Source organism: Etheostoma cragini, chromosome 8 (assembly GCF_013103735.1).
Source record: "Etheostoma cragini isolate CJK2018 chromosome 8, CSU_Ecrag_1.0, whole genome shotgun sequence".
In the NCBI taxonomy this organism is placed as follows: domain Eukaryota; kingdom Metazoa; phylum Chordata; class Actinopteri; order Perciformes; family Percidae; genus Etheostoma; species Etheostoma cragini.
Genome location: NC_048414.1, coordinates 20,431,303 through 20,458,237, shown reverse-complemented (window position 1 = coordinate 20,458,237; position 26,935 = coordinate 20,431,303). Strand labels below are relative to the sequence as shown.

General features: G+C 40.1%; 2 protein-coding genes across 5 annotated transcripts in view; both read right to left on the bottom strand.

Moving 5' to 3' along the window:
• The window catches only part of LOC117949807 (guanine nucleotide-binding protein G(o) subunit alpha), a 123,002-nt gene extending 116,478 nt beyond the window's left edge, over positions 1-6,524 (bottom strand). The window contains exons 1-2 of one of the 3 annotated variants that reach the window (XM_034880358.1): positions 5,759-6,524; positions 4,920-4,962 (exon numbers count right to left, since the gene is read on the bottom strand). In XM_034880358.1, the coding sequence (XP_034736249.1) occupies positions 4,920-4,962; positions 5,759-5,876 (161 nt within the window). In that variant the 5' untranslated portion in view covers positions 5,877-6,524. The remainder of the gene's footprint in view (positions 1-4,919; positions 4,963-5,758) is intronic. The other 2 variants (XM_034880357.1, XM_034880356.1) reach the window with 2 other exon arrangements.
• Positions 6,525-23,563: 17,039 nt separating this feature from the next.
• Positions 23,564-26,935, bottom strand: part of hsf4 (heat shock transcription factor 4) — a 30,050-nt gene continuing 26,678 nt past the window's right edge. The window contains exon 13 of one of the 2 annotated variants that reach the window (XM_034880355.1): positions 23,564-26,492. The gene's annotated coding sequence lies outside the window, so the exon portion shown is untranslated. The remainder of the gene's footprint in view (positions 26,493-26,935) is intronic. The other variant, XM_034880354.1, reaches the window with a different exon arrangement.

The following is a 26,935-nucleotide window of genomic DNA, read 5'->3' as shown; positions in this document are numbered from 1 at the left end:
ACACACACACACACACACACACACACACACCCCACCCACACAATTGGTCACTTGAGACCGCTCCAGATGTTCAAAGCACTGTGAAAGAAAATGCAGTTAGAGCATCCTAATCCTCTGATGCGGTTCCGGAAATAGCAGAGCGTATCTGAACGGGAACGTGAAGGCTCCCCTAGTAGGGCGCTGTCCACCACTTAAAAAGCAGCTTTCCTCTCTATAATATCCAAATTCCTTTGTATAAAAACACAAAAACTAGAAGATATTGCGAAAAGTACACATTTTGGTTTGAAGTTGCACAAATCAAGCAGTTATGTCTAGTATGGTAGACATGTGGAAGACAGACGGGTGGCCCTCCTGCATTTACAGTAGTTGGCACTGTTGAAAATATCTGATTCAGACATGGCCAGAGCAAAGCTTTCAGAGACATTATACAGTGGTGTGAAAAAATGTTTACCCCCTTCCTCATTTCCTGTTCCTTTGCATGTTTGTCACACTTAAGTGTTTCGGAACAAGTAAACACAAAATGCAATTTGTACATGAAGGTGTTTATTATTAAAGGTGAAAAGAAATCCAAACCATCATGGCCCTGTGTGAAAAAGTGATTGCCCCCCTTGTTAAAACATACTATAACTGTGGTTGTCCACACCTGAATTCAATTTCTCTAGCCACACCCAGGCCTGATTATTGCCACACCTGTTCACAATCAAAGCATCACTTAAATAGGAGCTGCTTGACACAGTAAGGTCCACCAGAAGATCCTTAAAAGCAACACATCATGCCGAGACCCAAAGAAATTCAGGAACAATTGAGAAAGAAAGTAATGGACATCTATAAGTCTGGAAAGGGTTATAAAGCCATTTCCAAAGCTTTGGGAATCCAGCGAACCACAGTGAGAGCCATTATCCACAAATGGCGAAGACATGGAACAGTGGTGAACCTTCCCAGGAGTGGCCGACCGCCCAAAATTACCCCAAGAGCGCAGCGACGACTCATCCAAGAGGTCACAAAAGACCCCACAACAACGTCCAAAGAACTGCAGGCCTCACTTGCCTCAGTTAAGGTCAGCGTTCATGCCTCCACCATCAGGAAAAGACTGGGCAAAAATGGCCTACATGGTAGAGTTCCAAGGAGAAAACCACTGCTGAGCAAAAAGAACATCAAAGCTCGTCTCTATTTCTCCACAACACATCTTGATGATCCCCAAGACTTTTGGGACAACATTCTGTGGACCGATGAGACAAAAGTGGAACTCTTTGGAAGGTGTGTGTCCAAGTAAATCTGGCGTAGAAGGAACACTGCATTTCATAAAAAGAACATTATACCAACAGTAAAAGATCATCATCACCTTGTTGGGGAAAATTGTATCACATTGCTTTTTAATCCAGAGGCAAGGTGGCCCCTGTGAATCCTGCAGAGCGTATTTAATAATTCTTTTTTAAGCCTAAGAGACAATGTTGCCTGTTCCATCAACTCAAGCATACGCTTAAGCAAGAGTAGCTTGTAGGCTGTAAACAGAAACATGGAGGGGGCATGGCTGGAATGACTGAAAGGAGTGAGCGGGGGTGTGAACCAGCTAAAGGGAAACTCATTCTGTCAAGAAATACTGTACAGTACAATTTGTATAATCAAAGTAATCTGTTACATCCATACTGTGTGTCTTTGGTTTGTAACAATGAGTGTAAAGCAGCGATTCTCCTCCTATTTCAAGAAATCCCACAGCAGTCCATTGCTTAGCTTCTGTTCCTGCTACTCCAAACTGTTGCTGTGCCAACTGCCATCCACTCTAGGTAATAATACACTGACTATGAACAAGTACCTCGTACATCCTACTTTAAGAAATCCATACTATCCCTTGAAGTCACCTATAGATATTTATTTGCATCACTCCAAATTACGTAGACGTGTTCTGAACTACTACTATACTACATAATTAATTTAATTTATAATCTTTTTTGATCACAATTAATTAAACAAGTAATCACAATTTACACTCTGTTGTTATTACACACTACACACAGGCCTGAAATACAGACCTACCGGCCCTTTACATGCACTAATGGAGAGATGTCAGAGGGGGGGGGGGGGGCAGCCAGCAGCTGCCAGTGCTGGCTGAGTGGGTTAGGGGACTTTATATATACGCACTATATAGTTCATATGTAGTACATATTCAATAAAGCCACTGGGAGCATTGGTGTGCTGTGCTGCTGGACTGACCATCCACAGCTGGGAAACAGCTCGTCTGGATTCAGTAAATTATGTCCTCATGCGATATGTCACTCTGCATTCACAACCAAAGCCTATTATCGGCTATAACCCACTCGGCTGTCTGGAACATGAGCAGAGGCAACTGAAGAAAAAACACATGTCACAATTGGATTACAAGTAAAATGACAGGGGGTGAGGGGTGCAATGCTGTGTCCAGTGAACCGAACAGAAAATATTGTAGATAAATTATAGGATTACTGCAGGATAGTAAACACAAAAACAGTATTAAAGTATAATACACTTACAAGAGATTATTCACTAAGCGCCACAGATCCGTCCCTATAGGAGAATTGCAAAGAACACTATAATCATTAATATAAAAATATAGCCGGAAGCGGTGATTTGCAGGTTCAAACCTTTTTTCTCAACAGCAACTTCAAAGTAATTGCACAAGTTTTCCAACGTCGCTATAAAACATATCCTGCAAGCTTTGTAACAGTTGGACAAACAGTGCACTTTGATTAAAATGTCTACAACTGATTTGTCAAAAACATTTATTTTCAATTCAGTGTACGCGCACGGTAATTTGAGAAAAGCAGATGATCAACACAAAAACAATTGCTAAGAAAACCACAAGCTGCGATTCCAAGCTCAAACTTTTTTGTGTCATTCCACGTCCAGCTATTGTGCATTTAAAGCGCCCCCTAATAGTCAACTTGAATGAGACTTGCAGTGTATGTGTGATGTCATTATGTAGACATTTCCGGAAGGTTTTGTGTTGATTGGACAACAATTTTGTCATTTGTAGCTTGATTTGAGCTATTCACCTGCAGTTTGTTTGCATTTATAGCGCCCCCTGGTGTTCCATTTGAATGAAACTTTCAGGGCGTGGTTCAGGTACTAATGAGGACATATCCTGAGTGATTTGTGATGATTGGACAATGACTATTTGATTTATAGTGAAATGTGTGGAATGCCATTTACCTATCTTGCGCTTGTAGCGCCCCCTAGTGGCATATGTGTATAAACTGACTGGGTATATCTGGGGCATTCAGCTAAACCAGTGAGTTTTGGGATGATTGGCCTTACAGTTGCTGATTTGTGTTAATTTATGTCCAGAGCCACGCCCCTTTCAAAGTTCGTTGGTCAGTAACTTGAAAAGTAATTGAGATATTGACATGCTTTATAAAACTTGTAATAAGCCTGATCCATTGATGATTCACTGAAGATATGGTGGCAATCGGAGCTACGGTGTTGAAGGAGATCTCAAAAATGTGTTTTTCAAAACATTTAAAATGGCGGAACCATTTTCTAGGCGGACCTTAATGATCCTTGAGGCTTTTTTGTAGAAAACCTTAAGCTACACCTGTGTGAGAAATTTCAATTCAATAAGACTTACGGTGTGGGGGGCGTGGCCTTTCAAAGTTTGCGTTGACATCCAAGTGATGTTTTATGCAGGCAGTCTGGCAGTGTATTTATGGCGCAGGGCGTGTGTGATTAAAGGCAGCGATCACTACAAGCTGTTTTACATGATCGGAGAAAGATTAATGGGGTGAATGCCGATCAGTTTTTAAAAATTGGCAAACTCGGCTCCGATCCAGTACTGTACTTCTGCACCTGAGATCACAGAGTCAGATGTTAAAGACGAAATCAAAGTGGATCGGAGACTGTCTAATCCTACGCTTAGGCATTCATATCCTACAACAACATGATACCAAGCAAAGATTGCCCTGTCTGTCCAAAACCCTGTTCAAAAAGTTCTAAAACAAGTAGTGTGTTGGTGAAACTAAAGAGTAAGTTTAAATTGATGATGACGTTATTACAATTTATTTCTAACTAGGTCCAGTGACAAAGCCACGCCCCAAATCTTAACCATTTAACTACTACAAGCTTATGCAGAAGCAACCATTCTAATACATGCTACTGCTATTATAATTGGACTAAACAATATATATCCTATTTTTGTCGTCATTGCGATATAAAACTGGCGCAATAAACACATTGCGAAAGGCTGCATCGTATCGCCAAAGACACTCAAGAGATTTTTTGTGGTAGTTGAAAGAAAGCATCAGGAGAAAACTGCACTTTGACATGTAACTGTCATTCTTTTTTTAGTGGTGCCTTTCGAATTCACTCTAACGTTTGTTAAGATTTTTTTGTATTTGTTGTATTTTAGCCGAATACTGAGCAGCAGACAGGCAGAACTGAGTACACTTTAATCAGTTTATTTATTGCAAGAAAAATCTTTTTCACGATATTCAACAGCGTCATCACAAATTTTGCTCATATCTTGCAGCCCTAGTAGACACTGAGAGAAGAGTGCCAACACAGAGAGTCTATTTGCATGACATATTTTAGAACAAAATATGAAAGAATAAGCAACCAACTGCATTCGTAGCAGTAGAGTAAATCACTGCATCTACATTATGTTTTCCCTATACCCAATTTGGTACATCTTTCCACCCACATAGAGCAACATCAAGTGTTTGACAAGGGTTAAAAGGGAGGAGCGTGAGCAGATGTTCCACAGGTCAGTTGGGGTTAAGGTCAGGACCACCATCGTCGCGCTTTTCCAAGAAAAAACCTTGACACCAAATCAAGGTGCTCATTTTGAGATATGTGTGGCGCGTGTGTGGGTGTGTGTGTGCGAGAGAGAGTGGAAGGGGAACGCACATCAACTCTATAGGGTTATTAGACCGTGCTTATTAGAGACTTACTTCATCTGTTTGACGATGGTGCTTTTCCCTGATTCTCCAGCCCCTGAGGGATAAAAGAAAATAAGACAATGTAACCAGAGCATTTGCGTGTGTGTATGTGTGTGTGTGTGTGTGTGTAAGATGGAGACAGAGAGAGAAGGGGGTGGGAGAGAGAAAGAGAGGTAGAAAGAGGTTGAGAAAGAAAAGAAGCAGCCTCTTAAAAACCTTAGTTAATGAAAGCCAGCAACAGCAGCAGGGTGGTGAAACAAAGATTGAGAAAGTGGCTGCATCCTTTCATTCTTCAACATCCATATTTTGTATTTCCTTCCATCTTCCGAATTTAGTCAGTCAAATATAAATAGTTACAGGCTTCTTTCCGTCACAAAGATTCAATAAATAAATCTCCCACTCCCAAAACCAATGAACCAACACTGCCTTGTGCTTGCCCCTCCATTGCTGCATACTGCCATTTTTTTTCTGGCATCCATCTGCAGTTATCACCCTGATGATAGTGATAGTCTATGTCTAATGACTGATTCTGCCAAATGATAGTTTACCCACCTGGCTATATTTAATGGCTACAAACCTATTATAGCCGATTGCTTCAAAGTGATGTAATGAGACGACAGGGTGTGTTTAGAATGCAAAATCAGGCAAATCAAGCCGATTTATTGGATTTTTCTTCACATTGTTTTTTATGTTAGCTTAGGCTGTAACAGACGTTATGTTAGTTGTGTATATTCACCGCTTTCTTCAGATATGGTCGTCTTCTGCCAAACGCCCACCCCCTCACACCACACCTTTCACCCCCACCCTCCCCTCTCCGGGGCCCAACGCTTGGTACAATTGAACTCTCTTACCGAGCAGCAGCAGTTTGACATCTTTGGCCGCGGTGACACCGTCCTCCTTGAGGTTTTTCTCGATGGCTTTGCTCCGATCCAGAGCCGCCCTCTCCTCCGCGCTCAGAGTACATCCCATGGTTAGAGAGCACAGCTTGATAGCGTTACCGATACCGGTATCCACGGTGATACAGGCAATTAAATGTGGTTTTAATGAAACTTGTGCGTGGCAACAAAGCTGGTTGCGAATCCTTCTTTTTCTTGTCTTGGTGTTATTTCCTCCTTTTTCTGTGTTATGCCTTCGACTCCTCTATGCTCCCTTCTTTCTCTCGCTCTCTGGGCAGCTCCCTCTCTGTCGCTCTCGATTCAAGCCGGGGCTACGACACCGCTAACGCATTAAAATCAAGACTCCGCTCGGTTTGAATCCACAACGCGAACGTAGCAAGATGTAGCCACCGCGGTTGTGTGTTTCTCAAGCGTGGTCTCGGTGGTGAGCCTACTGTCCGTCCGCCAGTCCGTCTTCCTTCTGTCGTATCTGTCGGTAAATCACGGTAACTGGTCAATACTTCTCCACTCGTCGATAGTAACGTTAGGCAATGTGTTGCTTGGCGGCGGGGAGCAGCGCTCGCATCGTTTGGTTCTCACGGCGGCTCACAGTGGACCTTCCTCCGTTTGGCTCCTCCGAGGCGGGCGGCGGGGACTCGCTCTGTAACTCTACTGCCTCCCGGTAGCTCCGGTAGGGGCTCGCGCTCGTTCGTTAGTTCATTCGTTCAATTGCAGGTTGCTGACGTCAGAGTAGTGAAAAAAAGTAGAGAGAGAGAGAGAGAGAGAGAGAGAGAGAGAGAGAGAACATCGGTAGCGCGGCCTGCTGGTACCCTGTGTTATAGTCCAGTATTAGGCTTCGTTGCCAGCTTCGTTATGCTGTTGCATAAAAACTGCAAGTGTTCAAGAAATATTTAAATTAGGCTAATAACTCACCACTGGTAGTCTACCTTGATTATTTGTATAATGTGTTGTGAAACTTGATTTGGTTCATATTAACAATGCTTTGCATATGTTTTTTACTGATTATCAGAGCCATTGTCATGACTGTTTATTTTAATTAATCAGGCAGGCCTAACATGCGTAGCCTCTTTTCTCTTAATCTACATTAGCTTAGGCCTACTGGCTAGTGGTTGGTTGCTATGACATTTGGAGGTAGAGCTGCACAATTAATTGCAATTTTATCGAAATCGTCATATGGAGTATTGCAATATCCAAATCGGATCAGAATCGTAGGTGGGGTCCCATTTTTTTGCTAGAGGCAAAATATGTGTCAAGCCATTCTGAATGAAGTATTGTGGTGCTGCAGAGACTACAAACTGTAGGCCTATCCTACAGACTAAAGGAAACATCTTTGTTATGGACAGCTCCTTGCATAAATCACACTATAAATCGTTTCCATGTTTTAGATTTTAATATTTTTCAAGGAAAATGAGAAAAATAATACAAAAATAATCATTCCCTCTAATATCATGAATCATATCGCAATTGCAATATCAGTCAAAATAATTGCAAAAGGATAATTCCCTCATATCGTGCACCCCTACTTGGAGGTTATTACTTGTTCATCAGCACTGTCTAATTTTTTACAAGACAAGTTTGTCTCCCACAGTGAAGCGTTCTGCTGCCTCTGTTACAGCCTGCCATGATTTAGATCAATTTAGATTTGGAATTAATTAGGGCCTATACATTTGGAACTTCAGAAAACCAGGGAAAGCCTAGACATTGTGCATGGACAGGTCCTCGTTTGCTAATAATTTAAAAAGGAATTAATTGATTTGACTCTAATGTACATTTAGTCAGTTGTGGGTTTCATTTTTAGCCAAAACAAAACTTCTTTTTTTCATCAGCAAACGTGCAGAAGTTTGCCTATTTATTCTGCAAATGTACAGAAGTCCTCCCAATTAGGATCATAGATCAGTCATGTTAAACAAGATTCACTGATTATTTGAATGAAATTCTCCAGTTGCTCAAATGTGTATTGCATTTCCTTTTTTTTACTACTGTACATTCCCTCATGTACAAAAGTCATTGCCATGTTTTTACTGCAAACAATATTACAAATATCTATTTCCATAAAATAACTGGAAATATCTATTTTGGTCAAACTGGCCTTGATAAGGGTTAAACTTGATTGAATGTAAAGAAAATGCCCTGGTTTAGTATGTAGCCATTTAGTAATTTGCCAACATTTTTCACACCTTTAGTGGCAGCTCTATGGAGATTTTGGTTTCCTGGCCACTCATAGACTGTTCTGAGTGTCAGAGCTATCATTTGCCCCCACACACGAAACCAAAGCCAGCCGCTTCCTGCATACACTTTCACATGCTTAGTGTAGGCTGCCAGGCCTGGACGAGCTACGTGAAATGGCACCAAGCCAAAATAAATAAGTGACTGGTGCAGGAAGTCAAGCATTTGCTAACTAGTACGTTAGCCACATCCTCCTGGCGTGTTCTAAAGGAAATCTATTTTGAAACAAAGATATAGAACTTCGGGGGGGTTGGGGTGGGGGTGGGGGTTGACACAAGTATTTTGAATTTTGTTGTTAAACCAATATATATACATATATATCCCGCGCTATTTCTTTCCACTCCAGCACATAGGAGAAAAAGCACATTGCTTATTTTTGAAAGTCATTACAACATGTCAATGGCAGATAGGGTTGGGTGTTATTATAAGCATCTATAAAAGCTTTATGCTACATGTTGTATTATTTACAGTCATCCAAAATGACACCCTTAATTACCTCTTGCTTGAGTGTCTCCACCATGAGGGCTGACCGTCCAGTTTATTCCCACACAGCCATTCATATCACTGTGTACAATGTTAGGCAAGTACACTGCAAGGCTCATTCACCTTGACTGCTAATAGCCCCTGATCCTCAGTGATGATGGTAGTTTTATTCAACTGCATGAGTATACTGAAATAGACAGTACAATAGTAGTCCTTTCTCTTCGTAGGCTACGCAATCTAACTAGCATACAGTGTAGTGTTCAATTATATTTTATTCATGAACCACCATTTTGTAGACTCTTTCAGTTTATAAGCACTATTCAATCCGGAGAGACTTCGTTGCAGATATGAAAAGATGTATTGTACATATACATAATAAAAATATACAGTCTTTGGATAATGGACTCCATTGTTTTTTTAAAGGGTAGAAATCCAAAAGAGACTTCCCTGATGGAGTCTCGACACTGATGGTGGTGTGAGGAGCCCAAAGACCAAACCGAGGAACCGACGTCAGTGGCCTACCGGACGGGGGGACCCACGATGAAGACCGGAGGAGCAAGGGGAGGAGGAGGCTTCTACTCTCAGCCTGAAATGACAACGGAGCAGCAGAGAGAGAAAGGTTTAAAACAGGAATGTCATGCTGTGATTGGCTCGGGAAATTCATGGCCACTTCTGATAAAATATAAATAAATAAAAAAATGAATAAAGGTGAACGCTTCTAACAGCTGTTCAGTTTAGAAGAGAGAGAAAAGTGGTTAGAAGTCTTCCTGAAAGAATTTACACTGTGCTCCATTTGTGAATTTTCAAGTCTAGTTTTTAACACTGTGGTGGCACACAGTGACTTGGAAAAGTAATTAATTACTGGTTTGGAAATAGCTCAAATAAATAACTTTAGTAACTCGTTACTGAAAAAAGTGGTCAGATTAGAGTAACACAGTATTACTGGTGAAGAGCACAAGTACCTCGGGGTCTGGTTTGCAACCAAGGGGACAATAGAGTGGGAGATTGACCCAAGAATCAGAGCAGCGGGGGGGTATTGCATTCGATTTACCGCATCAATGTGACAAAAAGAGAGCTGAGCCGGATGTCAAAGCTCGTCATCTAACAGTCAGTTTTCATTTATCCATGTTCATGAAGGCTGGAACAAGAAATCTGTTGTATTTCAGCAGAATACTGAAAGCAGCAAGAATGCAAAACTAAGTGCACTTTAATATCTGTTTGTTCATCACCATTGTAGTAATATTGTCGTCGCGACATTCAGCATTATTGCATGTCACCTATTTTCTTCAGTTGGATCATGACCAAAAGAACTTGATTGCAGGTACAAGCGGACAATATGGGTTTACCCCAGGAGGCTGGATGGCATCTTCTTTAGAGACAGAGTGACAAGCTGAGGCACCCGGAAGAACAGAAGAAGTAGAGCCGCTGTTCCTTTGCACCGAAAGGAGCCAGTTGAGGTGGTTTGGGCATCTGGTAAGGATGCCTCCTGGGTGCCTCCCTAGGGAGGTGTTCCAGGAGCGCCTTGGGATCCCCCAGTCGGAGTTGGTTAATGGTTCTCGGGAAAGGGAAGTTTGGGGTCCCCTAGTGGAGCTGCTCCCCCTGCAACCCGACACCGGATAAGCGGATTTAGATGAATGGTTTGGCCCATCAGCATGCTTACATGCTCAGACAGGTATAAACTACTTTTAAAATATATTAGCATGCTAACAATCACTACTACTTATTTTACCTGAAGAGGACTCTTGATGAAAAGTATGGATATCAAAGTAATCACAATCATGATCATTGGGGCACCCTGAACATCCTTACCAACTTTCATAACAATCAAACATGTAGAGATTTGTCAATAAAAACTAAAAAATGTCAACCTTACGGTGGTGCTAATGGCAGTGGTAGAGGATTGCTGAAGTCTTAAGGAATAGGACCACAAGGGACCTTGAATATTTCAAGCAAATTTCATAGCAATGTATTCAATTCAAAGTATTTGGATCTAAACTACAAATGTCAACGTCATGGTGATGGTAGGGAAAAAGTTAGGGGACCACCAAAGTGAATTGGTTTCCTCCATGAATGTCTATGCAAAAAAGACCTGGCTAGTTAGTTAAGGTAAATTGTTGTGGAGCATTTGCGAGCTCAATTTGGAGCTATTTAAGAAGCCTAGCACATCTGCACTATATACATTTTTATCCACATTATGCAGCATGCACAATATTCATTGATATTAGAGAGACATTGTTGCAGGGCACCTTCTGTGTCCCTTTCCTTCCTTTGTGGCATCTGGTCAGTCCGTTGACAAAACAAACAGGTTGTGGTTATTGTTGCACAATCATCCCGCGCGCGCGCACACACACACACACACACACACACACACACACACAAACACACACACACACACACACACACACACACACACACACACACACTATCAACAGGGATGTGATGCAAGTCTTCTTAGCAGAGTAGAGTAAGAACTGTGCTTCTGACTCAGACTTAGGTTGGGATCAACTGATTATCTTCAACGGTCTATAACATCAATTGCTTCAATAACCAAGTACAACTGGAGCCCCAAAACATGTTCAGGGTATCATGAAGAGGTGAATTTTCATTTTGTCTAAAAAGCATGGAAACCAATTTTCAAAACATTGATAACAAAGGCTTTTTCTTGGCCTATGAACAATTGGTAGTTCTTTCTGTAAAAGGAGTTAGCTTCTTTTACTGTGGATGTGTGTGCCACAATGAATACATGTTATTTTTTTGTTTTTTCTTTTATCATTTAGTTTACTTTAATAAAAATGGGTTATCCTGAAACAGGGAACAGACCATGATGACCTAATTTCATTTATTCAATTGTGGTATTACATTTAAAAAAATTTACGACACAGCTTGGAAATGAAATGATGATGATGTGATGTGATGACTGTCACTTTAGTAATGAGTGACTTAACTTTCATCTCATCTTCTTTCATCATAACGCTCACTTTTTCTTGTCTAAACTTAACTGTAATCTCCGCCAAAAGGACCAGCAGCTCGCGGTGCTCTGTACCCGGCTCACAGTCACCCATTCCCAGGTAACTTAACCACCAACTAACATTGACCTGACGGAGCAACGTAGTCGGTGTCACAGCGCTCTGTAGCGGCTAACTGGCACTGATATGACAAGCTGTGACGGAGGTCTGTAGCCCCGTCACAAAGCTCCGTAGCGGCTTAAACAGAGATGTGCAGCCGATGTCACATGGCCAGCCGGCGGTCTCCTAGTTTTCGTATGATATTACACGTTTTAGTGTGCTTAACTTTTCGTAAGATATCATGAGAATGTGTTGCAAATTCATAATTGTGACAAATTTATAAAAGAAAGTGCACTAGCATTTTTGAATTGCTTCAGTACATTAATATGTATTTTCAAAACACATTTTATTAATATAAGCAAGTAAAAAAGGGATTCTCCTTCTCCTGGGGTCCCATTTTTGTATGTAGTGCACTTGACATGAGACTTAGATGACTCATGGTCTATTATTGCCTCTAATTTAAGGTTAGTTTTTCCTCTAACAAACAAATCATTTTCCTTTTCTGAAGACGAGTAGGTTCAACAGTAAGTACAATGCATGGACTGGTCGTCTGTAAGGTAGGCTATAGGGTTGTGCCAATGGACGATATATCACATCATCCTCCCCTGTGATGCCACATCCCCCCACCCTATCAGACACTAATCGTAGTGAACGGGAAATTGACAACTGCGTGACACTTGCGTTGGGCTTTGCGCTGTGCTGCCCCTTAAGTGGAAGCTACTTCCCCCCTTACGTCCAACCTGTCTGTAGTGAGAGTCTCTCTCTCTCTCTCTCTCTCCATGTCAGCATGTAATACTAACTATTTACAGAGGGCACTTAAATGTATGTCTGATCAACTGCCAATTTAGGGGACATCGCCCAATCCTAGTAGGCTAACCATTCCCTCGTTTTCCCTTTGCCACAATGTGCAAATGTACATTTTCTTTTTCTTTACTTCGTCCTCAACAGTTGCTACTGCTGACTCCATAGCGGGTCTCCTAACACCAGGGATATGTTGCCACTTTTTTTATAACGATGTCACGGACTAGCGTTGAAAACCACTCCACCCGTCACTGTGGCTGGTATACAAGGCAAAGTCACCTGACACTTTGAAAGAGCACCCGCCATTGGCTGGTGGCGGGTGCTAATTTCCCACCCTGGAAATATTGTATAATTAATGAGAAATGCATTACTGTGGATAGAGCAGAGAGTACAACAGAGCTGCTATGGGCCGCTGGTCCTATGCGCATGTTACACATGGTTATCATTAGATGCATCCATGTTGCATAGAAACAAATGTACACACAGTGCGTTCAGGATTGCGGCTGCCTGCACCACTGGGTTCAAGAATTTGGTAGTGGCAGGGTGACCAGGCTGCCCCATTTCACAGCCATCACCTCCAACTTGGGCAGCAATATGGTTATGAAATTACAAGGGGCTGAGCAAGAACAGAATCTCACTCTTCTCACCACAAACGTTTCCATTTTAGAGTGAAGCACTTAATACAGATGTAAACAATCAAAGAAAACACCAAAGCCATGACGGATCTGGTGGCACAGCACTGTGTGGGCCTTAAAAAACAACACGCCTACTCCTGTTTCCTGAGTGGAGCCTGGACAGTTGGGAAAGTTTGGGGCTGTTACAAACATTTCTTTAAATAACACAGAATCTATTGTAGAGGAAGTTGGTATGTACTTGTCTTTGCCTACCACACAAACAACCACCACTACTGTGTTCTAGTTTTGCTCAGGGTTACGTAAAAATACAATAAGATTGATTATGTAACATTTCTTTCTTCTGCAGCCTTTAATGAAGCATATGGCTTTCTGTTAATTCGATGTAGTAATCCCTGTTGTGTTTGGGTGTTTTGTCCAAACCAACACCCCGTGTCACAAAGGTTTGTGAAAGAAACAGTGAATTATGTGTTTCTGCTTCTGCAAAAAAAAGCAGTAGTTTCACATTACACAAATAGATTTTGATTGCAATATCCCAAGCTTTCTTTACTATAAATTTGACCCTGACTGAGCTTTGCCCAGCAGGGAATAGCTAACGGATAGCTTATGGAAAATCTCATCTCCTGAGAAAGAAGAAACCACAGGGACAGCAAGAAATTGTGTTAGTAACCGCGAGAGAAGTGAGCAAACAACAGTAAAACTACACTTCCTTAAAGGCAGGACTCGCAACTATTTCCAATATTCTTTTTAATGTGTAATGTTTCAAATGGTCTTTTCACCCTGACAGTAATAAATGAAAAAGAGGCCAAAAAGATCTGTCATCTGTAGGACCTGTGAGCTAACTCTATCTATGATCTATCTATTGATCTATCCGTGTGTTGCTGTGTTTGTTGGGTGGGAGTTGCTAGATCCCCAGAAGGCTTGTTGATTGCAGTTCGGCCACCAGTGTTGTGCCAAAAAGTGATAATCTGCCAAAAAACAATTTCTGTCTACCCTACATGCAAATTATGAAATTCATCATACGCAAACACGTCAGATGAACGTCCAGGCTCTCGGGCTCTCCAGCACCTTGTCTTGTTTATTTGTTTTGGACATTTAGTCAGACTCATCTACCAACCCTTGTAGAACTGGCTCAGGTCTTCCTTGCACCAGCTCTTAATTGTGATGTTATAGTTTTAGACTGCCGGGGGACTTCCTTCCTTTGACACACTGAGCTCTTCTCTCCTCTCCCTTTCCATCTGTGTGCATCCATGTCCCAGAAATGCTTACTAACTAATGCTCGCCACTGTCCCACTAAATGCTTGTTCTTGGGGGAATTACTGGATTTGTTGGGTCTTTGTAAATTAGAGTGTGGTCTAGACCTACTCTGTCTGTAAAGTGACTGGAGATAACTCTTGTTATGACTTGGTACTATACGTAGGCAGCTCAGGGGCTCAGTGGTTAGCACGTCTCCGTCAATGCAACAAGGTTCTGGGTTTGAAGGTTCTGCATGTTCTCCGGGAGTTCCGGTTTCTTCCCACCAAAAAGACGTGCATGCTAGGTAACTACCACTAAAGTTGGAAATTAGTCAACACTGGCGCAGTAACCAAAATTTTGATTAATGTGCATTGTCTTAATAAAATAAACAAATCTACTCCAACGTAAAATTGAATTGTTTAAAAAGCTGCATTCCCTTCCTGGATGCGTGACGGTTAGACAAAAAAAGGGGGCATGCAGATTCCATAGTTAAGTGTGCAGTACAGAACAGTGTGTTTCTATTGTAAAACTCAACTAGCTTGCCACAGTAGAATGTTTTAATGCTTCAGCAGAAAGCCTCCAGTCTAACATAGTTTCTACCCACAATGTTCCACTGTTGCCGGAAGTTCCACCAGATTCCACTCTTTTTGGCTGGATGGTTGTTACCTTCTGTTTTCTTTGTGCTGAAATTTTAAACTCTAGTGGATTTACGTTTTTTTAAGATTATTCTTTTAGACATTAAAGGGGAAATTGATCCCCCACCACTGCAGGACTCAGCCAACATGGGGCGAACCCTCTTTCTGGGTGTACTAGAGGCCGCCCAGAACTCTAGTGGATTTCTGAGGACTATGGTTAACTCTGCAGGGTAAATCCAGACAGCTAGCTTGACTCTCTGTCCCATCTGAGTTTTCTGCACACACGTCTAAAACCAAAACACCCAAACAAGTTACTTCCAAAGGCTATTTTGCAGTGGCGACGTGGCTCTGCCCCAGATTGTAATTGGTTTAAAGAAATGCCAATAAACCAGAGTGCGTTTTTTTTCCTGTCCCGGGATGCTGTATGGACTAGCCAGACCCTCCTCCGCAGCGCTGTTGAGGAAATTCCAGCAAAGCGAGGCTAAGTCTAACACAGCGTACCAGTCCACGGAGCGGACCCGACACAAAGTAACATTAACGTTAGAATTTTGCTTAAATCATTGTGACACAAACTTTGTCATTTAACACCTAAACAGTACACTAAAATATGTTTCCGAAAACAATTGAGGCTTGAAATGAGTTACCTGCTGAACCTTTAACGCAAAGACTGGTCCCAGTGATGACAGGCTCAAGGTGTTGCAACACAAAACACCATATTTTGATATATAGTTGATGATAGAATATGATGTCAGGCCTTGTAAAAGGAGATGACTGTCACAAATATTCTCTTCTTTTGTAGTTTGAAGACAAAATACAGAAATGGAGCAGATGAAAGAAAGTAAAGGCCTGTAAAACTCAGGAGAGCCACAAGCAGCAAACAGTCAATGGGTGAGGCGTGTGTGTGTGTGTGTGTGTGTGTGTGTGTGTGTGTGTGTGTGTGTGTTTGTGTGTGTATGTGTGTGTGTGTGTGTGTGTGTGTGTGTGAGTCTACTCCTGTGTTATTGTGATGGCCATCTTGATTTAAGGAGAAAAGAGACATTTTGTTTATCTTGTTCAACTCTTTAGCCCAAGTTCAAACTATGACATTCAAAGGGATTTTAAGTTTTTATACAGTATGTTTTAACTTTTAACTTTTCCTCTTCTTCTGCACATATCAGAACACAGTATGATGTGTGAAATCATGCATTTTAGTAATCTATGATACATCACAAAGTCTCTGGAACTGCATAGGAAATACACTGCATAAAATAATAATAATAAAATGATATACTATCCTCTGAAACCTTTACACAAAAAGAAATATGCGACACAATATATCAAATAAAATGTCACTTTTAACAGTATGTTGTCTTGTGTCATTGAAACATTTAAAAGTAATTGTGTACTCTAATCAAATCAGAGTTAGAGTGGGCATGTTATATGGAATAGTGTAAGTGGAAGTATATTTAGCCAGTACTGTGCACATGATTAGTAGAAGACATATGTGTAACAACAAGTGTGATGGTCTGAATTCTGTGGGCAAAGAGCCCCAAAAAACATCTAAAAATAAATCCATCGTCCACTGAGATTTTAGTTTATAGACAGCCAAGATTTGCATCTGAAATGCACATAGTCAGAGCCTTTTCAATTAAATTAATATTGTCTATGCATTTTTATGTTATAATTAATTTTTTACATTATTTAAAGTTTTAAAGACAAGTTCAATCTCTCCAAATTTGGGGCAAAGTTAAGATAGAAGCTGAGGATGAGATGTAGGGGTTAAAAGTTTCTTCTTTGTCAATGGGGAGGGCCAGTATAAGATGCAGCCCTACATACATGCATATTGAGAATTTAAAATGCAGACACGTGTTTTGAATAATATTAAATATTATTTTTCTTTTACATATAACTTCTGATATTAAAACTACATGCATTCAAAAAAAATCACAATGATACATTGTTTGTAATGTATTAAAACCTTTCTTGTTCAGGGTCTCAGTAATAGTAACAGTGATACATTAATAATAGCAACCTCTTTTATACTTGGTGGGGAGAGAGAGAGTTTAGAAAAATAGGGCATGTGATAACCTTTTTTATTTGTATCTTTTGTTATTTTGACAGATAAGTTCTGTCTAACAATGTGTACATGAAAGTTGAGGACCAAATTAAATTTGACATTTGATCTGTGGTTGACAATGACTGTGTGGCTGCCAGCAATACATGTGTTACTGTGTTTTATCATCTTTATTTTAAGATCAAAGTGATGACGAAATGGCTTATTTGTGCTCTCTGCATAATGACATTTGCAGTATTTTAAAGGATATAGCACAGTTTATAAATTCCAACAAGTCGAACCAATCAAGACAACCACATGCTGTAGTTTTTGTTTGGGTAGCAACCAGCTGCTTTTACAACAGCCTATGAGGTTGTTTTTTTTGGAGGACAGTCTCATAAATTTAGGAGTTGTGACCTTTAAGATCTCAATCTTTTGTAAGGAAATATAAGTCATCACTGATTAATTGTTCCAGTCTTGTTTGACGTCAAAGACTCCATTTCACTGGCAGTCCGCAAATGTCCTCACAACACGGCTATAAAAAGACATTTTTACATGAAAAATGCAGAAGAAATTCAACCCTGATGCTCCAGTCACATCATCAGTGCCAACACTACCACTAAACCTAGCTTTAGACTAAAGAAGAAAACCCAAAAAATATTTTTGAAATGTTAGAACAGAGAGGTAGTTTAGGTGCCACAAAGGCCACTTTGCTGAAAAAAGAGAAAACTTGATGTAGACAACTGACAAAACACTGAGACGAAGGGTTTCTGTCTCTCCAAGAACGGTGGTGATTTCACACTTATGGTCATCATATAGGTCCTCCACTTCATCACTGTGTACTTGTTTAAGTGTTGGATATGCACAATTGTACATTTCAGCAACTTTTTTTATCTTCTCACATTTCTTCTCGCCTCCTTCTCATATCTGTACTTCCTCCTCCTTTCCTTTTACACATATCTAAAGATGTGGGATTGGCCAGTAAAGTGACTCTTTTTTATCCCTTTGTATTTCCATTCTGTCTTCCCTGCTTTCTTAAACTCTAAAATACATACAGGGATGTTTCCTCTTTATCGCTTATTTGTTGTTGGTTCAGAACCTTGTCCCTGCTCTGTGTTGTTAGGCTGTGGCGCATGCAGTTGAAGTGCCTCATCACGGTCCTGCTAGTAGTTATGAATAAAAGACGCCTTGTTATGTTGTAGTCTGGCCCTGCATCTGCCTGCATCTGCTGCTTAAGTGATCTCTGAGGACCCCTGGCTGGTATTTGGGGAGCAAAGAGAAAAAAAGAGAAGGAAGGAGCACGCGTGACATGGCAACTGTGAGAACGTCTTTACATTCACCTCCATGTGTACAAGAAAATGCTTGATTGTTAGGTATCTGTACGTGTGTGTGTGTGTGTGTGTGTGTGTTTGTGTGTGTGTGTGTGTGTGTGTGTGTGCAGGGAGGGGTTAAACTACAGAGTGATGCTCCATGAAGCACGATGAGAGAAGAGGTACTCAGGGACAACACAAGCCATTCCAAATAGCACTCAGTCTGAATAATGCAGCAGTGTGGAGGAGGGAGGGGAGAAGGGAGGGAGAGGAGGATGTAAAGAGAAGAAGCAGAGGAAGAGGACAGGGTGTGAGAGAGATTGTGTAGGGAGTGGGGAGCAAAACAAGTTGCAGAATGATGTGATCACAGTAGACGGTGGAGTAGAAAAGAGAGGAAATAATATAGAGAAGGAATAATATAATGCAGGATGAAATGAGCGGAAAAAAATTGGGTAAATTTGGGGGGGATGGGCGTTTCACAATGAAATAGAAGAGAGAAGTGGAGGAAGAGGATGGTGAAGGGGGTAGGAGAAGAAACAAGGGCACAGTCGAGATCGATGTGGAGGCAAGAAGAATACAAAGAGCAATCTGTACGTAAACAGGAAACGGACATTTGCTGTCAAAAAAGTCAGGAGAGTTGGTCTGTTGGGGTTAGCCTTCAGTCTAGCATGAATACCGGTCACTTGAAGTGTTTACGTTTCCTCTCACACACCCTCCAGGGTCTCCTCCTCATGGCCTTTCATAGACAACAGGACGGTCATTTTCATAGAATTTTAGCTGTCTGCAAACTACAACTTTAACACTGCTTTGTCCAATCATACAGTATAAATTTAAAAAAATTAGGAACAAAGTCGATGTTGTAGGATTTCAAGCACAATTCACCAATACCGCCTGAAGATTTTAGTACTTTTACAAGAAGAGGTAGAAGAAGAATGAGAAGACAACAAGAAATGACATAGATGTATTCTTTTATTTAAAATGGGAAAAAAATGTTTTTATCTAATTTCAATTTTGTCAACATAAACCAGACTTATGTTGCACAAATGCATGAATGCTCCATGAATCTACAAGGAGCAATTGAATGCACCATGAAGTCCTGTCAACATTGTTTCTTGACATCTCCGAGTCCGGCAGTGACCATGGTGTCTTTAAAAGTGCAGCCAGGCTACTCCGTGTCTTTAGATGCAGACTGTTGCACGCCCTGTTGTTGGAATCCTTTCGAGTGAAATACAGCCACACTGTATTATATTTTTTTGATTCTTTCTTTTTTTGTGCCTTTTTTTAACAGGACAGCTAAAGAAGTGACAGGGGCGAGAGAGGGGGAATGACATGCATGAAGAAACGCAGGTTGTAAGTTGAACCCGGACCCGCTGCGTCGAGGAGTAAACCTCCATATATGGGCGCCCGCTCTACCATCTAAGCTATTCGGGCAGCCATAACGCCACAATTTAAGCTAGCTAATATCAACAGGCTAACTTTACCTGCTGCCACGTGTTAACTAGCGTTTCGTTACCTAGACATGAATGCCAGACATGCAGGTTACATAACATGAAAAACTGTAAGAATAGCACAAAGAGAAGTGAAAGTCAATTACATAAAAGCCTTGTGTAAAACAAGGATAATCTACGTCATAACTGTACGTACACACCGCCAACTTGATTCTTGCTTCTCTGAGATGCAAGGAGCGACGCATTTTTGACGTTTTGAGCGTGTCGAGCATCAATCAGAAAGTTGAAATTAGGTCAACTTCAAGGACACATTCAGCCAGTTGGAACAGAAGAACACACCAGAATAGGCATGTTTAGTAAGCAGACTTTGATGGCTGCATTGCTACACTTATAAAGTGCAACTCAATGTGAAAGTAATCCAAGCATTCAGAATTCGTTACTCAGATTGAGTAAAAAACAAAACGAAATACGTTTTTGGGCATGTATTCTTTATTCTGTAACGGAATACGTTTTGAAAGTATCTTTCCCAACACTGGCCACACTGCTGCTGAACAGAGTCTACTTTCGACAAACTAGTTCAATTTGAAATATTTAATTGCTAGAAGAAAAAAAGCTTTTGTTGTGTGAATCATTCAGCGATGCAAACAATAATGGCCTGATTTTAGGAATAATAATAGGTTTCTAAGAGAAGTAAAAATAAACAGCAGCAATAACAACTGCTAATGGGGTTCACCGTGTGAAAGGTTAATTTGATGAAAAACAGCAGCAACACCCAACAAAAGGATTAGAATCATTACAAACAAGACTAATGTTCAAATTTAGAAAATTCATACATTTGTACATTTAAAAGAACAATAAAAGAACAAATATTTGTTGTTGTCGTGAGAAACTACACTTGCTTCAAACCTAACTGCAACTGCAATGCCATCATTCAGAGAACATTTTAGACAGAGATTTCACACTCTTGCGTTGATGGCTGGTTAAAAGGGCTGAAATCTAATTTGGAGGATTCACAAATGCAATATGTGCTTCATCAGATTCGTAACTGGAGAGGAATGCAGCTCAACCAACACGAAACAAGAAGAAGACAAGACAAAGAGAACCTGAGAGACACACAATTTGAGAGGAGAGATAATGATATTTTTAGCAGCTGTACTTCCTGTGCGTGTGTGTGCACACACGAAGCCCTTAAAAAAGGGCTTCGTGTGTGATCACACAGTATAATTGAGAGTACCCGTACTCATACCTAATTTATATCACAACATCTTTCAAACAGATGTAGAATCTTTGTAAATCTTTGTGATGTTTGAGGGCGTTGGTATTCTCTGAACCATATTGCCACTTTTACTTCATTTTTTTTAAAAGTAATGGGTTTTTTTCAGTCACGAAGCTACATGCTATGGTTTACAGTAGGAGCGGATTTCTGGTAATAAATATGAGTGGAAACACTAACAGATGGAGCTGTGCACATCAGAGATTGTAATCAGAAATTACTGTTCATAACAGCTATGCTGGTGTTCGCCATTAAGAACCAGGCCAAGTCCATGTCCCAGGCTGAGATATGACTGCACACTAGATAATGCTCCCATTAAATATTTATTTAATTACCACAAAGGTGATTTGTTTTGAGATTCCTACTCTTCTTCAGACAAAAACATGAATACACAAACACCATTAAAAACCTATTAGGCCAGGTCACCTGAGAGCACAATATTACAATATTAGATTGTCCTAGATCCAATCAATTTAGATGGATCCATCTTCAGTAAACACTGCAAAAAGATGCCCGAAAGTAAGGCAAGGCAAGGCAGCTTTATTTGTATAGCACATTTCAGCAACAGGGCAAAGTAGGTACTAAAAACAGTAACGGTATTCATAACCAACATACTACTGTGAAAATGAAGAATAAATTCTATAGAAAGTACTATGGGATAATAAAAAGTAAAAGGATAGCAAAAAGGGATAATGAATAGTGGTAATAAATATAACATAACCTGTTAAGAGGTGCTGCTAATGTAAACTGGTAATAATATAAAAAAGCAAGTTAATATTGTCACGTTTTGAAAAAATCTGTGTACTAGAGACATATGGCATATCATTAATATACACACACAGCTAGTGAATAAAGGAGGCGCACCACAGAAAAAGTCCCTACAGTAATGGCCGCAAGTCCTCATTGAGCCCCTTTGAGCCCATGCGTCCAGAGTAGAGATCCAAAATGCTTCTCTTTTAAGTGACAATAAGTTTGAATACAGCATTATAATGTTCATTATGTAAATTATGGTCCAATTCATTTTTAAATTGACAAGGCTTAGCAATGTTAACCTGGGGCAAAAGCCAAAAAGCATGATATGAGCACTTTAAAACTTTGACCCATGCACTTGGTAGCGCCTTGCCAGCCAAAGCTAGGTAACCATTTGTACCATCAGCCGGTAATGATTTTCAACTGGTTCTGTGTACAGCTTTACATACAGATGAATGGCACCAGTGCCCAGAGGGTGCCCATTTACCTGCCAGCAAAACTCTGCTTAATGACTGATGTCAGTTGGTTGAAAATCTGCAAGTTTCCCCTTTTTAGCGTTTCATTATAGACATCATCCTCCCCAGCATCACCCTCTTGTCCAAAAATGGTCCCTTCTAACTCCAAGAAAACAAGAGGGGGATGTCAAAAAGTTAAACTCCTGGACTCAAAACAGTAGACCACAAACCAATGGGTAACATTGCTGACCTAACAACCTAACACCTTGTAAACTCATGGTGCTTTCAGGTGAACCTCATAACCTCTGAGAAACAAACTGTTGTTGTATGAACTCGCTAAAGAATGGGAGCCGATGGTTGGTCAGGGTTGGTTGATCAAGGAGAGGTATGAATGGGACCAAATGGATTTGGTGTTTGGCTGGAACCCTGGGGTCGAGATTCAGGATAGAGGCAAGTCTCGATGAGCTTGCTGCATGGCATAGTATTTATGTTGCAAGCACAATAAAACATTGTCATTATTTCACAAGCGCAGATATTAACTGCCACTTGCATGATATATAAGTCCTCATGTATAATTCAACACACAATATTTTAGCATGTATCTCTCAACATATTTATGTTCCCAACATATTTATGTCACGAAAAGACTGGATCTTATCACTGAGATTGAATGTTTGACAAAACTGTCTTTTCACACAAAATTGCAGTATACCAACTCCATGTTAATTATGTGTGCGTATGCAATGCACTGATACCTGGCAGTCTTGGGAATGAGCAATGTTAAAGGACCGAATTTGCAACTCTAACCAGGACACGATATTGTCCAGGTTGGCAATTTCTAAAGTGCCAGTTACTTACAGTTAATGTACTGTAAGTAACTTATTTTTTAAGAGCTTATTTTTAAGGCACCAATTTATGGCAAGGAAATCCCAAAATTCTGGTGGAATGTAATTAATCATCATCATGTTTAAAACATTCTGCTGCTGCTGCAAAAATACAAATTAACATCTCTCTCTTTCTTGAGAAACTTTATCAGGGGTTCTGCAAGGATCAGTTGTTGAACCACTGCTTATTAATTCATACATGCTGCTACTTGGCAACATTCTCGAAAGAATTGGTCTAGACCACACAATAATTTAAAGACACCTGACAATTCCCCCAAGAGCAAGAATTTGGTGTGACAGCAGTTTCATTTGAGCAGACAAACAGATAAACAGTTATTCCTTACAAACTTTTGATAAATAGAGTTCAACAGTGACCATTGAGCGCTTAAAACTTTCCGGTTCGGGAATTAATTTTCCCCCATTCCCCCGAGGGGGTTTAGCCAACGGTCAACTGGATAATGACAAACGTTTGCGTGACAGTAAACGTACAACAATTCGAGTACAAATTCAAAGAAAGCAATTGAAATGTCTTTTAGTATTTTTTTGCTTTTATTTTTATTAACAACTTAAATATTTCATAAACAGGTGGAATACATGTTCAGTTTCTTTGACTCTCTGTAACAATACACTTTAGTCTTTGCAAAAACCATTTAAAACAATTCACATTTTTAGTAGGCTGTGGCCCACTTTCAAAAGCAACTATGATTTAGTGTCGTTATTTTGAGCAACTGTACTTTGTTGTAATAAGAAAGGGTTTTGTAGTCTATGTTTTGATAATGTGTCATATGTATTAATACACTAATGTATGGTTGTTTGTTGATAGTGCAGGTACTTTTCGGATGCCACACTTTGATACAGCAGAGCTTTTCACTCATTTAACACAAACACTTCCTTATCTATATGCAGTCCTGACAAGCATAATAAATGTAATTTGAACACACATCCATTCATTTCCAGTGCAAATTATTAAAATGGAAACAGAATAAATTAAGAACACAACAGCAACTGAATGTATGTATTCATCACTCCTGGAAAAAATCATTAACACTCATATTATCATGAGGAACAAGAATAAATGCTGTGTGTAAAATGTACTGTATACTCTCAAATATCTTACAACTGTGATATTTAGTGCAAGTTCACTTGTAATACACCACAGTTTTTTTTTTCTATGCACAGAGAAGGAGGGTCTGCCACAAAAATTATAACTTGCTGGAGGCAGTTGGCATTAGCTTTTTCATTTGGCAAATCCAATAGGTCTCGATAAAGATACACAATATGAAAATGGCTCTGAGTTAGTTTTTCTCAGCGCATTTTGAAACCCTCAATATCGCGTCTGTTGGGAAATTCTTTTCTAACTTTTTCAAAATCAAACTCCATCAAACATGTGTCCAAAGTTAGGATGTAAGCAGTTTTTGTATTTATAATTATAAAAGTATAGTAATTTGACTCATAGTGATAAGTAGTAGTAGTAGTAGTAGTACACAACAGATTGAAAACATTATCGAGAAAATGCAATGCTCTTTTCAAAAAGCTAATGCAAATTGCTACCCCGATTTTTAGCCTTGCTAGCAGCAGCGTATAGCTCTGACGTTAAAGATGCTGGTCGGCTGCTCATTCAGTTAGTTCAAATCTTATTCAAACCTGGATTTATAGTCCTGCATGTAGCTACGACGTGTAGCTGCGACGTGTAGCTGCGACGTGTAGCTGCAACGTGTAGCTACGACGTGTAGCTGCGACGTGTAGCTACGGAGCCATCGTAGCACTGCCCGAGGCTAAGTTGTAGCTGACGATCTCCTTCCCAAAACTAAAAATACAGGTTAAAAATGTTGTCCAACTCAGTGTTAAACGCTAGCAGGGCTTTAAGACTCACAGGCTAACATTACCCATTAATACTCACAGTTGCTGTTTCCTACATTCCTATGGTCATCCATGTATTGCAATTGTGTGAGTTCTCACAGTTCTGTACAGTATTGCACAATTCAACTCATCTCCAGGAAGTTTTTCCAAAAGAATTTTTAGCATCAAGTTAACCTTTAAACTGTTGCCTGCAACCAGTGCTGAGGACTAATATTTTACATCAAATGATTATTGATCATCTTTAGCAATCCAGAATAATTCATATGCATTTCTTCATGGTTCTATAACAGATTTAATTCTCAAGTAACCACCTCACCATACATTTAATTAAACCAGTCAACCATATGTAATCTTTTAACGGACTGGCTCCTGGACAGTTGAGTATTCTTTTTTTATTTCTCGTTCTGCTTTACAGAGTATCAAAAGTAGCATCCCACTGTCTTGACTTTCTATCAGGGTTTTCTATGTTCCATGCACACTCAAGTCTTAACTCAACGTGTGGCCTTTGTTTCCAAATCCAAACAGGAGTAGCATTCAGAGACTTTATGTTTCCAAGTCTTAATTTTGCTTTTGAGTTTTGGAAAACCCTGTTATTGAGGCCAGTATCTCTTTTAGACATGCATGTGTAGAGCAACAAAGTGTTGGTCATCTACAAACAGAAAATATATGACCTGTTGTCATAACTATAGTGATACAGATTGTGCAAAAATGCAGTGGTGTTCATGGTTTTGTCAAATGAGAAGTCGATCTTTTAATATTTCCTTTAAACTTCACATTTAAATGGACAGAAGAGAAGTAACTCTATGTCTCTAGCTACATGTCAGGCCTGTGCAAAGATACATTAGATGGGTTCTTCAGTGTGTAAAACCTCCTTTCGTGATATGTTTTAAAAACCTTTAACAGATTTTAGACTGGCTGGAATCCATATTTTTTGTACTAGAAGAACCTTTCATATCACGGAAGGCTAACTCACCTCTGATCTATCTTAACACATTTATCGGGATTTGAAATGCATAAAATATATAAGGAGCACTTACATTTTCAAACCTCTTACACAGACTGAAAAAAAAGCACATAACTTGTAATATACAGTATGTTACATTGCCCCCCAAGATAGGTTTCACTTACAAATACAGTATTTTTTGTAATAAGGATAAAATAATAAAAATATTCATTTGTACAGCTGTAATCGATTCTTCATACAGTAGAGGAGGAAAACGTCACTTCCACAAGCAGAAACTCCCTCTCAAACAAAGACTAAAGTGCTGGAGCCAAGAATGCACCGTCTGCATCCAGCTGGCTTTTATATTTTATATTCGATTTTAATATGTGAAAACACACTGGTTTGTTTGGGTCACTATTTAAAACTTGGAGCAGTGTCTTTCCTCATGCTGACAGCAGTGATGCCAACAGAGCCAGTGGCTGAAAGGCCCAATGGCAGTCAGCTGGACAGGAAGTATAAAAATACATGCTGCATTTTGTAGGTATGTGAATGGAAAAGAAAGAAAGTAAAGCCACGTGTAAGAAACAGCCTGGCAGGGCCGTGGGCTCAAACCCATGCAGATGATAATGAGGAGGACAGTAGCTTCTGTGGCCTGAGGAGAGAAACCAGAAGAGATGACAGGGTCAGTCTTCAGGCTTGCACAGCATCTCCATAGTTACAGATGAAGGAATGGGGATGAGGAAAACAACAGATGACTGAGTAATCTGACATTTTAAATGAAAACACACCACGGATGCTGTACCCTCACTGGTCTTTACTGAGGGGTACAATGTTCATCTCTCCCTAAGCAAATATAACAGGACAATTAGTCAAGAGAGAGTTGAATAACATTTAATTTCCAGCATTGGTCTGGATTTGTTCAATTCTGTGTTAATAAGATAATTACATACCATATGTACAGTTATTAGTTGCTGCATACATCCCTCCTCTCCATACTGATAGTGTAATGATCCCTTCCTAACGTGAATAAACTGTTCCTGAAAACTGTGTTTTCTTAGGGTGTTGGTACACCTATAGTTTGTATGCTCTGGTCCTAATC